Source organism: Mya arenaria, chromosome 15, assembly GCF_026914265.1.
Source record: "Mya arenaria isolate MELC-2E11 chromosome 15, ASM2691426v1".
In the NCBI taxonomy this organism is placed as follows: Eukaryota; Metazoa; Mollusca; class Bivalvia; order Myida; family Myidae; genus Mya; species Mya arenaria.
In genome coordinates, this window is record NC_069136.1 from 30,200,751 (window position 1) to 30,219,876 (window position 19,126).

Genomic DNA, 19,126 nt, shown 5'->3' on the forward strand with positions numbered 1-19,126 from the left:
ATGATCAACCTTCGCCTTCCCTTCTTCAAAGGTAAGTCTAGCTTAATCATTCAATTTCACCCAACATATACAATCACTTCTGAGCCCCACAGATAATTCAGAGATAATTTCTGAGAAATATTGTATCCAACAAAATAGCATAATCTTTACAGATCTTTATTTTGTATTATATTTGTATATATGTTTGCCGTCAAAGTACATGATGATAGCATATTTGTCAGTCAAGTATCACATTCTGTAGTAATGTTTTGGTTGAAATGACTGTTTTTTTATAATATTTAGGAAAAGTTTTTTCATTACTCCAACCTGCTGTTTTAATAATGTCAGTTAGCGGAACCCCTTTTTCAAATGCAAATGATGCGGCTGCCGCTCTGGTGCTATGTGCCATATATTATGTTGAAACACCCGCTTTCAATAAGATAAGTTTTATCTAACGGGTAAAGTTTGTTTGGATACTTTGGCATGTGGCTTTGTTGTTGAAACAAGTAAGCTGTCATCTTTCCTAAGATATTTTGTTCTGTCAATGTATTCATTCAAAGTTTTTACAATGCTTATATTTTCATCTGTCCTGTATGCATTTAACACAATTAGGTCCATTTGGACGCCTGGCCGACTCTGCTTGATCAGTTCCGAAATGTGTATGACAATGCCTTCGGCAGTTTGATGAATATCCGACAGTTTGATAACATGAAGTGTTTGACAACGTTGAGCTGTTACCAGTAGAAACATCATGCATAGCTTGCAAGATAGGGACAATAATGACCCTGTATCTATTTGTTTTAAATATTGTAATACAGTCTTCACATCCGAAGTGGTTTTGTTCTTTGGCAATGATGGTTTCTCATTGAATACCCCTTTCATAAACCTTCTTATCACTTCATCATCGTGAATATTTGTAGTTCCAGTTAATCTAAGAAAACAACTTATAGCCGACCTTGCGGTATTTAATGTGGAGTAGCTTAATCCTTGTACAAACAATTGTGTACAAAAGCTAACAACCACACTTATACATGTGTAGGTGCACTAAAAGGATTTGCCTTCCCTTCACAGAAACGTAACCATTTTGTAATATAAGTGTTATACTGGAGTTTTGTCCCTTGTCTCCAGGAGTTGAGAATGAGGTCTTGAGCTGTTCCCGAAATGCCTCGCCTTCCCAACGCTCGCCTGATATGATAAAACAACTGTCTGGCGGCGTTTCTCTTTTGGCGGTTTTGGCCGCCAGATAAGTCATCAACATTTACCATGTTTATACAAATGATGTATATTATTGTTACGGCATTAAATAAATGCCCATATACAAACTTATCCTGGTCGTTTGTTGATTACTTACTAGCTGGGGATATGAGAGTCATAGCCAAGCCTGGTATAATACATAAATAACATTTATGGTACATAAAAGTATTTAGGTAGCTTGCTAGGCCATTTCATTATTGGTTTGGCAATTCTACCGTTTCGTGGTACCGACAAGCGTTTACGTGCGTCGAGGTCTCACTGCCAGACTTCGCCTGGCTTGATGACCAATCAGCTGGTAGGATGGATACCACGTGACGTTAACAAACCAATGAAATCTCTATCGCCATTATTCTTTGTCTTCAGCGAACAAGCTTTGCATGAAACGCTAAAAAATCAATAACCACCTCCTCCACACCAACTATTCAATACATTGTGTCTAGTCCAACTTGTATCATTATATGAACTTTTGTATTAACCATTTTATCTCTCTATCAACTTTGTATATTTTGTTTACATTTAACATGAATTGTGTAAAACTGTTTCCAATACTCCACACCCATTTTGGCATTTCTAGTCACTTTTGTATATTAAGGGTGTTATTTAAAATGTTTGTATGTTTGTATTCAATAATGTGTCATTACTGCCAATTTTGCAGATTTCTATGCTATTTTAGTGGCGGTTTTGGCCGCCAGATAAGTCATCAACATTTACCTTGTTTATACAAATGATGTATATTATTGTTACGGCATTAAATAAATGCCCATATACAAACGTATCCTGGTCGTTTGTTGATTACTTACTGGGCTGGGGATATGAGAGTCATAGCCAAGCCTGGTATAATACATAATAGATCTGAATCGATATCTTTACTTTTCGCCCATTATTACGTCGGCCGACGTCAAAGAAGACTGGCAAGCCACCTTAATGCACTCTATTCAACGAATTGTGGTAGCATAACAACGCATCTAAAAACCGGCCGATGTTGTTATTTCCCAGTTTAATGACCCTCGGCCTCTTTACAAGGACATTATGGTGTGGACATTCCAGCCTGTCCGGGAAATTTTCAGGCTCGGGCGGGCACCTGGGTAGAACCACCGACATTCCGCAAGCTAGCTGGTTAGTTTCCTCACATAAAAGAGCTTGACCGTGAGCCTCGATGGTATCGCGCTTAAAGGGGATAAGTCTTACCAAAGGGATAATGTTTCGCAGTGTCAAACCTTTGCCTTTGCCTTCTGTACAATGTAGTGTAAGCATTTTGGAATTTTACAAGAAACATTATTTCGTTATTGCATCCTACATGTTGCACAAGTTTCGTAATAGCATGGGCTCGCGGGCTTATTACAAAGAAATGCTATTGGCGGTGAAATAGTTCATTTTCTGGAGTGCAAGATTGTAAAAAATGCAATACATACGTGGAAAAGCACAATGTTATATATGCCCCCCCCCCCCCCCTGAAAGTGATGTCAAATACCCTTAACCTTCTTTATGTCACATGTATGTCACTCATATATACCTCCAAAAATAGGCGAAACGGGTGTGGGGTAGCCCAGTGGTTTTATTACCTGTGACGCTCCTCCTTGTCGTTAGAAATTATTAAAATTTCAGTGTATTGTTGAAGAGACATCCTTCTTTGGATTTTGGTGTATTTGTGTCACTTTACAGGCGTCTTTAATTAGAAAAGGTAAACAATTATATCAATATAAGGCATAAAATATGCAAGTCGGCTGTGGGGAATTCTCATGTTTTATGACCTGTGACGCCCGATGTTGTTCGAATTTAAGGGGCATAACTCCCGAACAGGTGGAGCAAATCTATTTTTTTTCTTTCTGCACAACTAGGCATCGGTAGTAGTAGCGAATGTTTAAATCAATTCCGTACAATAATGAATAAAGAGTTGTGCGGTCACCAAAAAATGTTGCACGTACGCACTCACGGGGGTCGTTATTCTATAGGGGTTCACATTTCTATGTGAGAGACATTTTTTTTTACATGTGGGGGAGTCATAATATTGGTCACTATTCTATGGGGGTCAGATTACAACGTTACTACGGCCCTTAAGGCTTCTTTTCATCTCCATCAATTAAATGACAAAATAAGTTTTCATCATTTGGTATTGCTCCTAACTAATAAATCCGCGGTCAGCGGGTCGAGTCCCACGCAATGCGAATTATTTTACAGGCGTCATTTTATAATATCAAAACAAAGGTGCCCTTATAAGCAGTTACAAGAACTGGTCTTTGACAGAGATACAAGAAAGTGAACTTCCCTTCTTTTGTAAAAAATATACATATGACAACAGTTTTCACGAGGGTTTATATAACCTTTGATGGCCCGCCGCACTTATATACATAGATACTTATAAGGGGAAAAGCCACATAAGTGTGAAGGGTTCACATATATTTAATGTACAATCAATGTGTGTATGTTATAACAGTTACGGAGTAATCAAACACTCGAATACTCAAATAGTCGTTGTCGAATAGTCAACACACTGAAAATAGACAATATACCATAATAAATAAATGAGAACAACAATACTTGACATATCTTACTGTTATTTTTTTTTTTTTTCATAAAATGTTATTATTTGATAACAGTTATAACACATCCTTATATTCAATAGTCTAATTATAATGTATTTATGTGTCTAGAGGCCAGTTAACATAAATATGGATAAAACAATAAAACACGATTCAGATTACAATTCATATCACACAATACAATACACATTTCCTGATTACAGATTTATGGACTCAAGTGCCATCAACAACAACTCAGTACAGCAACATCTCTGGCTCTCACTGTCACACTACATCTCTGGCTCTCTCTGTCACACTACATCTCTGGATCTCACTGTCACACTACATCTCTGGCTCTCACTGTCACACTACATCTCTGGCTCTCACTGTCACACTACATCTCTGGTTCTCACTGTCACACTACATCTCTGGCTCTCACTGTCACACTACATCTTTGGCTCTCACTGTCACACTACATCTCTGGCTCTCACTGTCACACTACATCTCTGGCTCTCACTGTCACACTACATCTCTGGCTCTCACTGTCACACTACATCTCTGGCTCTCACTGTCACACTACATCTCTCGCAGTGCTGTTATGGTCTGCAAGTTAATCATTGCATAAAAAATTCATGCACAAAACTGGGTGTCAAAGTAACTGCCATTTCAACCATCTCAAGAAAATATGTAATGTACTTGGAAATGTCCAAAACACAAATTCAAAATAAATGCAACACAATGGTTATCATTTATGATAAAATCAAATCATAAGTGAATACATACCAAATATAAAATGACCCAAGATCATTATTAAGAACTTATAAAACAAAAATGTCTTCCACAAGGACATGTTATGGACAAAGGCTCTCATCAAACTGATTTTCTAAAAATAGCTGTGTCCATCTAAAACTGGTTTTGAAGTAAGTGGTCGATTGACAAAAAGGGAGATAATTGGTCAATTGTAAGTGATAGGCTGTAAACCACTAAAATCTCACTGGGCTACAATTATTTATAATGACTTGAACTATTTTTCATACGTAGTCTAGGGGCCTAGCTTGCTATGTAGATTCATAATTGTGCTGGGGGGTTCATACATGATTAACATGTCCCCTTGGAAAATTTAATCAAAGTACTGATGGACTAGGGCTTCATTCAGGGGAATGTTGACAACCATGTTCTAAGCATTGAAAAAATCGGCTCACATCACAAGGGGTCACTGTTTAATGGGCTAGCTTAAACTTTAGACTAAAACTGCTTGCAAGCTGCAAAGGAAATTTGAAAAATCTAGTTAAGTGTGTGTAGAGTGAGGGGGGTGGGGGGCTAAAGCGTTAAATCAGATAAAGTCATAGTTCTTTTGAATTTCTCAAAGTCGTTAAATCAGACTTGTACAAATTAATTTACGTGGTTGGCACACATACTCCTTTAATTTGATCAATTCCTTTTATATCAAAGGACTGCTATTTGTAAGTTGAGTAGACTAAGATGAGATGAATATCGTTTTTAAAGTATGAAATATTGAAATGTCTTTTGAATACTTTGACCATCAAATTTCATAACATGGTGTCAGCAGTTCATCACACTGCTAGTGAGAATGGAATACCAAACATAATTTTATTCTTTATTTTATACCCATCATCAATCCACATGCAATACATATCACAAAATACTTTAACCCATATTCCGCTCCAGTGCAATACGGTCATATACCACTCTTGTGACGTCACGTCATAACAAGTATATTGCGCAATATTAAATTGACGTCATTAAACCAATGAGCGCATCCTTAAAATGAAATTTATTATGCAAAGATGTGGCTTCTAAGTCATCTAATCAGTGATGTTTATAATAATAGGGTTATTAGTACTGCGTTTTGATCCGGATATGGCGGAATGTCATATTTGATTCTGGTAGTTTTTTGTAGATTTAGATTTTACTCGGCTTGTGCCTTGTGGTGTCCGAATCTGCAAAAATCTATTTGAGTCGAATACAACCTCCTGGATCAAAACGCAGTACTTATAACCCTATTATGTACAAAACCTGTTACCCCATGGACAGAGCATCTTTAACCCACAGGGCCATTGTAACTTTGAACAATCATTGTAAAAAACTACATACATGTACAAGATGCTTAAGGAAGTAGTTTGGACAAATTTAGAATTATTTTCTCCGTCTTAATTTGTATGCATTAGATAACTCAATAAATGCAGCAGTTGGCCATTCTTATATTGTCCTCTGTCACTGTCCTGATAGCTCCCTATCTCAATAGATGCAAAAGGTTGTAGGTTCATGATTCTCCTGGTACAATATGTCATACAGAAAGAAGATATTGAATGTAGAATCAAGAAGCTTTCTTTTCAGGCACTCCAAATTGAATAGTACTCTAACATTTGGAGTGCCAAGAATTTGTTGGATTCCTAGGCAACAGGTATCAGGTGTTGCAGTACATTTGGCAAATACTTTTCACCCGTCCTTGTAAATCTAAAAAAGCTTTCATTTCGCAAAAGTAGTTCATATAACTAAATTAAGGTTGCTAAATCAGAGTTTGAATAATTCTGAAAACTAGATGTGCCTTTAATTGCAGCAATTTGAACTCCAACTCATAATGTCAATTAAGCTGGTTATGCAATACTGCAGTTCCTTGGTGTTGGGATTGCTTTATTTACTTGAATAAACAAACAGTTCTTGTGCTGGAAAGTACAATGTATTAACATGCATTTTTCTTGCCCTGACTCCATCAAAGCCTTAAATCTTAGATCAACATGTACTTGGGGCTATGTGTAATATCAATGAGAACTATAAACTATGTTCAATTTAGTGCCACTTATGATATTTCATTCCACATACAAAAACACTAACATGTTCAAACCAATATCCTATGTTATGATAAAACCATTGCCAAGTTGGTAATTTGAAAAGACAAGAAATTATATCTGGTCAGGGTTTGACATAGTCTTTCTAGACAGCTGGACTTGTTTTGCAGTTACTTTGAAAATCTTCAAAAGCTAAACTGAACAAGACTTGAGCAAAAAACTCACACTACCAAAAGGGGTTTTAAAGACTTATGAGATCATTCTCACATCACCTATACCAGTAGTTCTTATCTACAAACTTAAGTCAACATAATAATTAATGTTTTACATAAATATTGCAATGAATAAAACATATTGCAATAAGTGCCAATAACATAGCAATCAAGTATGATCACTATAGGCCTAAACATGAGATTTCAACATTTTCCTGATAAACAATAAATAATTTTACTAAAATAAAAACTCACACTACCAAAAGGGTTTTTAAAGACTTATGAGATCATTCTCACATCACCTATACCATCCTGATAAACGATAAATAATTTTACTTCACAATTTTCTCATTTTTTACACAAGCTGAAAAAATGGTCTCTTTTTGAATACTTCACATACTTCATGGCTTTCATCATTCAAACTAACATTTCACTTGTTATTTCAACAGTATGCAAGAACATTCATGTAGTTAACCCGATTAACTCACTCGCTACGTATGCATTTCTTGTGCTTCATTAAAAGAACATACTGTTAGCTTGAATTGTTAGGAGAACTATTTTTTATTGGATGTTTTCATTGTAATCAGTTCTGGTACTACTTTGATTATTCAAATTCGCTAACGGCAATCCAATCAAAATACAGCGTATGAATACATTACGTCAGTGAATCCTCAGATGCGGCTTGAGAATGCAGATTGCGCGTTTACGGCTATGAACTAGGCCACAAGTGCCCTAGTCCAAAAACCATGGTGCAATTTGACGCAATTTGACTGTGGGCGTTCCGACGGATTCTTTATTTAATACTGGAAAAAAGCAGATTAAGGATCATGTAGTCAAGTACGCAAACTGCGATTTCGGCTGATATTTTGTCAGATTCGTGTGGATTCAGCTGCATACTCGCGTTTAGGCATGAACGCACCTGAGAACTTATTGTTAACGTATTCCGAAACTTGTTTTAGAAATTGACTGCCTTTGAGTTATTCTTTCTTCGAAAGTATATCAACGACGACAGACCTACAACTTTAAAGATTTTATAAAGAGCCTGTAGATGTTTATCTATTAATCAGCGTTGTGTTCGGCCGCGATAATGTAGTCCCTTGTAGCAAGATATTCGAGCACTGCTCTCTGACATTAATGGTTAGCCTCGGAGTATCTTTTGTCGTCGGTGAAATTGTGTGTATATAGTCAACTACTTAGAAAAGATATGCACATGAGTTGGAAATACTGGTATATGTTCTCTGTTGGTTTGTTTTGTTTGGGATGTTTTGATTTGTATTCATTCATTCATTCATTCATTCATTCATTCATTCATTCATTCATTCATTCATTCATTCATTCATTCATTCATTCATTCATTCATTCATTCATTCATTCATTCATTCATTCATTTATGTTCGTTCGTTCGGTCGTTCGATCGATCGTTCGTTCGTTCGTTCGTTCATTCGTTCATTCGTTCATTAATTTTCATTTCTTTCTTTCATATTTTCAGTCAATCATTTCAGTATTGATGTATTTAATTCAGATTGTTTATTGTTAATAGCCATATGGATATTTACACAACTGCTTGTCGTTCCTTTATCAAGTATTAATGCTTTACCATTTTTCGTTTATATTTTTAGATCGTGAGATGCCTGATTGTGTTTCGAAAAGGCATGAAGTCTGTGTCCGCTTTTCATCCGTTGTCATCTTCGGTACGTTCTTGTTAAACCACCACTCTAACTTTTGTCAGCAATGAAAACGCACACGTTTTATTTCATGTGAGCATAATAATCAGCCTACTGAGTTCCAATCAGTGGTTCAAATTTGGTTTTGTCGAAATAAAGTTGATATACTTAATAAATGATAGAAACACATACTATTGTTTAGTTGTGATACCAAAAACATCATCAAATAATTTTATGAAATACAAACATGACATTGCCTCAATAGGAGGGTCTGTATCATTACATAGTTTATAGGGGCACAATAAAGGTACATGACATTGCCTCGTTAGGAGGGTCTGTATCATTACATAGTTTATAGGGGCACAATAAAGGTACATGACATTGCCTCGTTAGGAGGGTCTGTATCATTACATAGTTTATAGGGGCACAATAATGGTTGTTGCAAAAAATAACAAAAATGCAGAAGAACGATAAGTGAACAAATAAAAAATAATTAGCAATATTTTGGCGTTTTTTAACTGGAGAATTGGTGACCACGTAGCCATTAATTAAAAAAAAAAACATTCATAAAGGCTAATATGTTTTAACTGTACACTAATCATATTCTTTTTCAGATTAATTCAACATAAAATTGCATTAATATAAAATTAAATGTTTTGCATCATATTGTGCGCCTTCAAAGCCTCAGTAAACACCTGTTTCACTTATTTGTCCAAGGCACTAACCGTAACATTTATTATCAATAATATTATGACGCATGTGAAGCATGTATGTGTTGTATTGTGACGCATGTTAAACCTGTCTGTGTTATTTTGTGCCGCATGTTAAACCTGTCTGTGTTATTTTGTGACGCATGTGAAGCCTCTCTGTGTTGAATTGACGCATGTAAAGCCTGTCTGTGTCGTTTTGTGACGCATTTGAAGCCTGCCTGTGTTGTTTTGTGGCGCATGTGAAGCCTGTCTGTGTTGTATTGTGACGCATTTGAAGCCTGCCTGTGTTGTTTTGTGGCGCATGTGAAGCCTGTCGGTGTTGTATTGTGGCGCATGTATTGTGACGCACGTGAAGCATGTATGTGTTGTATTGTGGCGCATGTGAAGCCTGTCTGTGTTGTTTTGTGACGCATGTGAAGCCTGTATGTGTTGTATTGTGACGCATGTGGAGCCTGTATGTGTTGTATTGTGACGCATGTGGAGCCTGTATGTGTTGTATTGTGACGCAAGTGAATCCTGTCTGTGTTGTATTGTGATGCATGTGAAGCCGGTATGTGTTTTTTTGTGGCGCTTCTGAAGCCTGTCTGTGTTGTTTTGTGGCGCATGTGAAGCCTCTATTTTTTGTATTGTGACGCATGTGAAGCCTGTCGGTGTTGTATTGTGACACATGTGAAGCCTGTCTGTGTTGTTTTGACGCATGTGAGCCTGTCTGTGTTGTTTTTGACGCATGTGAAGCCTGTCTGTGTTTTAGTGACGCATGTGAAGCCTGTCTGTGATTTATTGACGTTTGTTAAACCTGTCTGTGATGTTTTGTGACGCATGTGAAGCCTGTCTGTGTTTTATTGGCGTTTGTTAATTCTGTTTGTGATGTTTTGTGACGCATGTGAAGCCTGTCTGTGTTGTATGTGTGACGGTGTGTGCATTTTGCTTCAAAACAGAACATTTTATGTCTTGACTAATGAGCGTTTTCATTGTATTTGAATGAAATGTTTGCGCCTATGAGCTGTTTGTTGTTTTTCTTTGTCTGTGTAGGCTTGATTGCAGGGCTTTTGCTATACGGACTAGCTTCATTTAAGAACCCAACCCGGCTACTAGAAGTTCAAGCTGGTGATCAGACTGTACTAAGGAATCGGAAACCGCAAAACAAGAAAATGATTAAACCGACGTTTCCGAGCAATTTAGGTCAGATTTTGGAATTAATATTTATTTACATTGATATATATTATGAATGTATTAGTATACCTGTAACTAATTATTTGATAAAGAAAAAAAACATTCGTGTGAACATAGAACATGTACGATGAACATGACCACTGAACACACTTAATTACTGGTTAAAACCAGTGTGTTCAGTGGTCATGTTCATCGTACATGTTTACAAGTTGTCCGTAAATATCTTTTTATTTTATCTTGTAAAAAATAGTTTATTACGAAATGATAATAATTATTCATATGTAATCCTTTTTAATACGTCTTACAATATTTAGAAGCTTTGATAAATTTTCTGTTGAAGTTTTACATCTTTCAACTTTTCATAATTATATATCTACAAGCATTTTTGGCGATTATTGTTTTCAATGAATAAAATATTGCTCAATGTCAACTTTTTCTGAACCATGACATGTTATGCACAACATTTATAATATGTCAGATTTTGTGCATTCGCTATATTTAAGACAAAATCGGACTTCTTCTCAAACCAATCAAGTACGATACGCCATGCAAATCCAGTATTGAGAAACATTCAGCTGCAAATTTGCACAGCTTAGATGAATTTCATTCTGCTACCAAAGGTAAGTGATAATTGTATACACACAATGACAGTGACACAATGTCGCTGGGGTTGACAGTGTGATTGACGGGGTTGACAGTGTTGACAGTATGATTGACGGGGATGACCGTGTTGACAGTATGATTGACGGGGTTGACATGGTTGACAGTGTGATTGACGAGGTTGACATGGTTGACAGTATGATTGACGTGGATGACCGTGTTGACAGTATGATTGACGGGGATGACCGTAATTGACGGGGTTGACAGTATGATTGACGGGGATGACCGTGTTGACAGTGTGATTGACGGGGATAACCGTGTTGACAGTGTGATTGACGGGGATGACCGTGTTGACAGTGTGATTGACGGGGATGACCGTGTTGACAGTGTGATTGACGGGGATGACCGTGTTGACAGTTGACCGTGTTGACAGTGTGATTGACGGGGATAACCGTGTTGACATTGTGATTGACGGAGATGACCGTGTTGACGGGGATGACCGTGATTGACAGGATTGACAGTGTGATTGACGGGGATGACCGTGTTGACAGTGTGATTGACGGGGATGACCGTTTTGACAGTGTGATTGACGGGGATGACCGTGTTGACAGTGTGATTGACGGGGATGACCGTGTTGACAGTATGATTGACGGGGATGACCGTGATTGACAGGGTTGACAGTGTGATTGACGGGGATGACCGTGTTGACAGTGTGATTGACGGGGATGACCGTTTTGACAGTGTGATTGCCGGGTTGAATAGTTGACAGTGTGATTGGCGGGGTTGACATGGTTGACAGTGTGATTGACGGGGATGACCGTGTGGATGACCGTGTTGACAGTGTGATTGACGGGGATGACCGTGTTGACAGTGTGATTGACGGGGATGACCGTGTTGACAGTATGATTGACGGGGATGACCGTGATCGACGGGATTGACAGTGCGATTGACGGGGATGACCGTGTTGACAGTGTGATTGACGGGGATGACCGTGTTGACAGTGTGATTGGCGGGGTTGACATGGTTGATAGTGTGATTGACGGGGTTAACATGGTTGACAGTGTGATTGACGGGGTTGACAGTGTGGATGACCGTGTTGACAGTGTGATTGACGGGGATGACCGTGTTAACAGTATGATTGACGGGGTTGACATTGTTAACAGTGTGATTGACAGGGTTGACCGTGTTGACAGTGTGATTGACGGGGTTGACCGTGTTGACAGTGTGATTGACGGGGATGACCGTGTTGACAGTGTGATTGACGGGGATGACCGTGTTGACAGTGTGATTGACGGGGATGACCGTGTTGACAGTGTGATTGACGGGGATGACCGTGTTGACAGTGTGATTGACGGGGATGACCGTGTTGACAGTGTGATTGACGGGGTTGACCGTGTTGACAGTGTGATTGACGGGGATGACCGTGTTGACAGTGTGATTGACGGGGTTGACCGTGTTGACAGTGTGATTAACGTGGATGACCGTGTTGACAGTGTGATTGACGGGGATGACCGTGTTAACAGTTTGATTGACGAGGCTGACCGTGTTGACAAAGTGATTGACGGGGCTGACCGTGTTGAAAGTGTGATTGACGGGGATGACCGTGTTGACAGTTTGATTGACGGGGTTGACCGTGTTGACAGTGTGATTGATGGGGATGTCAGTTTTGACAGTGTGATTGACGGGGATGACCGTGTTAACGATATGATTGACGGGGATGACAGTGTAAACAGTACGATTGACAAGGATGACCGTGGTAACAGTATGATTGACGGGATTGACAGTTTGACAGTGCGATTGACGGGGATGACCGTGTTGACAGTATGATTGACGGGGTTGACCGTATTGACAGTATGATTAACGGGGTTGACCGTGTTGACAGTGTGATTGACGGGGATGACCGTGTTGGCAGTGTAATTGACGGGGTTGACCGTGTTGACAATGTGATTGACGGGGATGACCGTGTTGACAGTGTGATTGACGGGGATGACCGTGTTGACAGTGTGATTGACGGGGTTGACCGTGTTGACAAAGTGATTGACGGGGCTGACCGTGTTGACAGTGTGATTGACGGGGATGACCGTGTTGACAGTGTGATTGACGTGGATGACCTTGTTAACAGTGTGATTGACGGGGATGACCGTGTTGACAGTGTGATTGACGGGGTTGACAGTGTGATTGATGGGGATGTCAGTTTTGACAGTGTGATTGACGGGGATGACCGTGTTAACGATAAGATTGACGGGGATGACAGTGTAAACAGTACGATTGACAAGGATGACCGTGGTAACAGTATGATTGACGGGGTTGACAGTTTTGACAGTGTGATTGACGTGGATGACCGTGTTGACAGTATGATTGACGGGGTTGACCGTATTGACAGTATGATTAACGGGGTTGACCGTGTTGACAGTGTGATTGACGGGGATGACCGTGTTGACAGTGTGATTGACGGGGCTGACTGTATTGACAGTGTGATTGACGGGGGTGACCGTGTTGACAGTGTGATTGACGGGGATGACCGTGTTAACAGTATGATTGACGGGGCTGACCGTGTTGACAGTATGATTGACGGGGCTGACCGTGTTGACAGTGTGATTGACGGGGATGTCCGTGTTGACAGTGTGATTGACGGGGCTGACTGTATTGACAGTGTGATTGACGGGGGTGACCGTGTTGACAGTGTGATTGACGGGGATGACCGTGTTGACAGTGTGATTGACGGGGCTGACCGTGTTGACAGTGTGATTGACGGGGATGACCGTGTTGACAGTGTGATTGACGGTTATGACCGTGTTGACAGTTTGTTTGACGGGGATGACCGTGTTGACAGTGTGATTGACGTGGATGACCGTGTTGACAGTGTGATTGACGGGGTTAACCGTGTTGACAGTGTGATTGACGGGGGTGACCGTGTTGACAGTTTGTTTGACGTGGCTGACCGTGTTGACAGTATGATTTACGGGATTGACATGGTTGACAGTGTGATTGACGGGGTTGCCATGATTGACAGTGTGATTGACGTGGATGACCGTGTAGACAGTATAATTGACGGTGTTGACATGGTTGACAGTGTGATTGATGGGGTTGACATGGTTGACAGTGTGATTAACGGGGTTGATATGGTTGACAGTATGATTGGCGGAGATGACCGTATGGACAGTGTCATTAGCGGAGTTGACATGGTTGACAGTGTGATTGACGGGGGTAACCGTGTAGACAGTGTAATTGACGGGGTTGACCGTGTTGATACTGTGATTGACGGGGATGACCGTGTTGATAGTATGATTGACGGGAATGACCGTGTTTAAAGTATGATTGACGGGGATGACCGTGTTGACAGTGTGATTGACGGGGATGACCGTGTTGACAGTGTGATTGACGGGGATGACCGTGTTGACAGTATGATTGACGGGGATGACCGTGTTGACAGTGTGATTGACGGGGATGACCGTGTTGATAGTATGATTGACGGGGATGACCGTGTTGACAGTGTGATTGACGGGGATGACCGTGTAGACAGTGTGATTGACGGAGGTGACCGTGTTGACAGTATGATTGACGGGGATGACCGTGTTGACAGTATGATTGACGGGGATGACCGTGTTGACAGTGTGATTGACGGGGATGACCGTGTCGACAGTGTGATTGACGGGGTTGAAATGGTTGACAGTAAGATTGACGGGGATGACCGTGTTGACAGTTTGATTGACTGGGTTGACATGGTTGACAGTGTGATTAACGGGGTTGACATGATTGACAGTATGATTGACCGAGATGACCGTGTTGACAGTGTCATTGGCGGGGTTGACATGGTTGACAGTGTGATTGACGGGGTAGACCGTGCTGACAGGGTTGACAGTGTGTACAGTGGTCACAGCGTTGACAGTGTTGGCAGGAATGTACCAAACGTTGCTGGCGAACACACCGATGTATCCGTTTTCTCACTAGCTATGTCATATTTACGAATAAAGAATTAAATGGCAGAATGGACAAATCTTATTATCAAACTTAAAAGCAAAAGCTGAAAGCAAAAACTTTGAACAAAACCGATAGCTTTGTTCAAGCCATTCTTAACAAAAACAATATGCATTCAAATGTTGACAACATTCCTTTTAATGTTTGCAAATTACGGAACAAATTCAACATGTGTTTACATGACACATACAACCCTCTTTTTATCTGTCTACATTGGAGTAAGGAATATGATCCTCGACTGCAAACCGATACTACCAGGGTTATAATGCAAATGTCGAGAAGTATCTTCTTGAATGTATTCGTATTACAGAGTTGTTTAACCCGACGGCATATATAGACCCCGAGTCCCACGGGGACCCCGTCTTTGTTACTGCCGCATCCTCCAACCACTTCACGGAGGTTCTGGGGCTAATAGAGAACATGAACGCCGTAGTGAGGCGGTGGATGCCACATTTTACACTGTACATATTCAACCTGGGACTCAACAACACCGAGCTTAACCAGGTAGTTCGCTCCTATAATGAACGTCTACCGTGATTGGTATTAAATCCCCCTAGGTTTTACTGTTGATCCTTATGTTCAATGTTGTATAGTAGTACATGTAGAAGACTACCCCTGAATTTTAAACGCCACAGACAAATGCCCTGTCTCAAATTGTTAACGTCAGATTGTTATCAAACTTCTACAGGGTACTCCTTTGTTATTAGTGGGTTTAGGAGTTGGAAAACGTTTACGTGTATTCTAATGAAGCCGTAGAATATAACTGTATTTTCCTATTTTTTTCAGTATTTCGTTTCCAAATTTGCTATTTTTCAGATACGTAACGTCTGCCGATGTCATATTCTACGTTTCCCGTTTGACCGTTTCCCTGACCACGTGCGGGTTTTGTTTGGCTACACATTTAAACCTCTCAGTATACAGGTTGAATTCTTGTTTTGTTTTCTTTTTAGATGATTGTATGGTTTTATAACATAGTAAACATGACAGTGTGGCAGAGTTTACTTAATCAAGGAACCATACCAGTGTGAGTTTTATTCATGACGTTTATTTCTGTGACCACAACACTGCGGCAGAGTTATTAATTACGTGTATTTCTGTAATCATTTGATGACATTATAATTACATTTCTGCTATCACCATTGTAAACCATTAGACTGAAGATCGTTTATTCTGAAATCATGCCACACTGAATATTAATTTAGCATATAAGTTACACAGAACCCCCCCCCCCCCCCCCCCCCCAACAGGTATCACTTTTCAGTTAACAACTTTCCTTCTATATTACACATACAATTATATCACATAAAGCCAAATAATTAATTAATACATCAGTGTTTAAATTATTGAATTTAACTTGAATAATAGTCCATGTGCATGTTACTTATTGCACTGTCCAGAGATTTCCACAATACAACACGTTATGCGGAAGTCGTTTATCTTTCATTTAGCCAATACTTATAAAACACTAAAATTAAAACTGGAACCAAAGTCCAAACTGTAAACCCTTACACCTGTGAGAAACGTAATCTTTATATTCATGATCGTAACAATCGCAAAAAATGAGTATAAAGACATGCATGCATGCACTTGAGTTCAATAAATAGATTATAGTAATAATCAAACATATCTATTAGTAAGTTTCTTGGAACGAGCCAATTTATGCAAAAAAAGCATGGAAACCAGTGATATAAGACTGCTGACAAAAAATCAGATCGCAGACTTTTATATTTGAGTTAAAAAATGACGTGTTATGTATTTTTCTTAAACTGTTAGAAACGCTTTTAGCCATAAAACATTAATTTTCGAACTGAAATAAGAAAATCTGCGATCTGGTTTTTGTCAGCAGTCTTAATCACTGGTTTGCAGATATTTACGAAAAAAATGGCTCATTTCAAGACAAATAAGGATAAAAGTTGTCAAAACAGTAAATCTGTGAGAGTGCAGCTTGACAGTGGGATATGGGACTTAGACCCTGTTGGGGTTGGATTTAAAGCCCCTAGTATTCAATTCAGGGTACTTCTTTCTTTTTTGAAATAGAAATGTTTAGCAAAACGCGCCACCAAACATAACAAATGTTCAAACGTTTAAAATTGAAAGCTGTAAGTCATGATTTCAGGATTATTCCCCAATGCTATCTCCTACTAGGTTCTGCGTTGATGATATAAATGATTGGAAACTTGGTCCTAGTCTAAAATCGTTCATATGGACAAAATCATTTCATCAATGCCCCTTTGGTTGAAGTTTTATCCACGCCGAGATTATATACCTGATCAAACAACTACTGTGTTGTATGTGACCACACGCTACTTATCAAAGGTTTATATGATATATGCTGACCCCAATTCCATACATGTACCTAGATATATTTTCAGTTGATTGCCAAAGACCATCCATTCCTGGTATGGATGGACACGTCAGTTCGCTTCAAGTCTGTTGACCCTCGACCGATGTTCCGATCCTGCAGACATCAAGGCGTGGTCGGAGTTAAGGGGTCTGGATCTATAGCAAGACGGACACTACCGAACACATTCGCGTACTTCAACAAAGAACCATGCGCGTTCAGAAAGCTTCCGGAGATTCAAGCAACCTTCATTGTGCTGACAGTGGACCGGTTTGTGAGTGAGAGTATCATCAAGCCGTGGGTAGGCTGTGCTCTCACGCCGGGGTGCATGCTTCCTCAGCCAGATCCACAACCTTACATAAACTGCTTCACACATGGGGACGTGTATGGAGAGTGTCATAGGTTTGACCAATCAGTGCTGGGAATTCTTCTGTACGCGAATTACGGGTCAGACATCTACCATGAGCAGCTTAGCGACAATGGACCTCACTTTTGTATGAAGCGTGCATGCTCTTCAAACGGAATTGGAATACGTATTAACAATATGGGTCTGAGATTTAAAAACTTACTTGGTTCATTAAACGGTGCTACGAATTGACCAGAGCACAGACGGAAATGCTGGTAGAATATTCAGGCATAGTGTTCGTGTTAAATGCGTTTCCATGTTTTACATCATGCCATTGACTTGTAAATTCTGTATGTAATTACTGTTCAAATATAAAGTAATCATCTTAAGTGCCTCATTTTATCAGATATTTCGTTGTCCAGTTGTAGACAGCTTAACGCGTATATGAACCACTCTCGGGTCAAGACGCTCTCATAATGGGGCCCAAAGCGTCATCGGATATATTGTACCTGCGGTTAACAATCACAATCTGCTTCAGCCAGTACTTAACTAATGAACATATATTAAATTATTAATCTAGGCCTGCCTCTCATCCAATACGTTAGGGATTCGATCCTCATCAGGTTTCTTCTTACGGCCTCTTTAAAATGACATGTGTACTGGTGCGTTGACCAGTCGTTACCAATTACCTTACCACTAACCTTAATGTCTGTAATGCATTTGAAATAAAGTATGTCCATCTCGTTGTACTGAATGCAGTTGTTACTTGGCGAACGTGATACCCATGAACAGGATCAAACCCTCCCCAGAAAATGGCAGGACACCTAGTGATAGCGCACATCCCTCTCCCAGACTAAGGTAGGACACCCAGAAACTGCGCCAATCCCTTCCCCAGAAAAGGGCAAGACACCCAGAAACAGCACCCATCCCTACCCCCAAAAAGGGCAGGACACCGTCCAAGGAACAGCACCCACCCCTCTCCCAGAATAAAGTACACACCCAGTAACCATGCCCATCCCTCTCCCAGAATTGGACAGGATACTTAGTTGTAGTGCCTACCCCTCTCCCAAAATTGGGCAAGACACCCATCACCTCGCTTTTAGAATAGGGCGGGGAAACCCAGTAACAGCGTACATTTTTCTCTCGGAAAAGGACAGGAAAATCAGAAACAGCGCACACTTTTCCCTCAGTATAGGGCGGAAAACCTAGTAACAGCGCACACTTGTCTCTCAGTATAGGTCGGAAAACCTAGTAACAGCGCACACTTGTCTCTCAGTATAGGGCGGAAAACCTAGTAACAGTGCACACTTGTCTCTCAGTATAGGGCGGAAAACCTAGTAACAGTGCACACTTGTCTCTCAGTATAGGGCGGAAAACCTAGTAACAGCGCACACTTGTCTCTCAGTATAGGTCGGAAAACCTAGTAACAGCGCACACTTTTCCCTCAGTATAGGTCGGAAAACCTAGTAACAGCGCACACTTGTCTCTCAGTATAGGGCGGAAAACCTAGTAACAGCGCACACTTGTCTCTCAGTATAGG

General features: G+C 40.0%; 1 protein-coding gene across 1 annotated transcript; it reads left to right on the plus strand.

Moving 5' to 3' along the window:
• LOC128219283 (uncharacterized) lies at positions 1 to 17,838 on the plus strand. The gene is made up of 9 exons (XM_052927095.1): positions 1 to 31; positions 2,257 to 2,349; positions 3,977 to 4,353; positions 8,394 to 8,465; positions 10,225 to 10,330; positions 10,825 to 10,941; positions 15,210 to 15,403; positions 15,716 to 15,820; positions 17,272 to 17,838. Exons 1-9 carry the CDS (start codon positions 1 to 3, stop codon positions 17,836 to 17,838), a joined length of 1,662 nt encoding a protein of 553 aa, XP_052783055.1.
• Positions 17,839 to 19,126: the final 1,288 nt, after the last annotated feature.

Coding starts and splice junctions, on each gene's coding strand:
- LOC128219283 (XM_052927095.1), top strand. CDS start 1: ATGATCAACCTTCGCCTTCCCTTCTTCAAAG. Junction 10,331..10,824: donor GACGTTTCCGAGCAATTTAG/GTCAGATTTTGG, acceptor GCTATATTTAAG/ACAAAATCGGACTTCTTCTC. Junction 15,404..15,715: donor ACAACACCGAGCTTAACCAG/GTAGTTCGCTCC, acceptor GCTATTTTTCAG/ATACGTAACGTCTGCCGATG.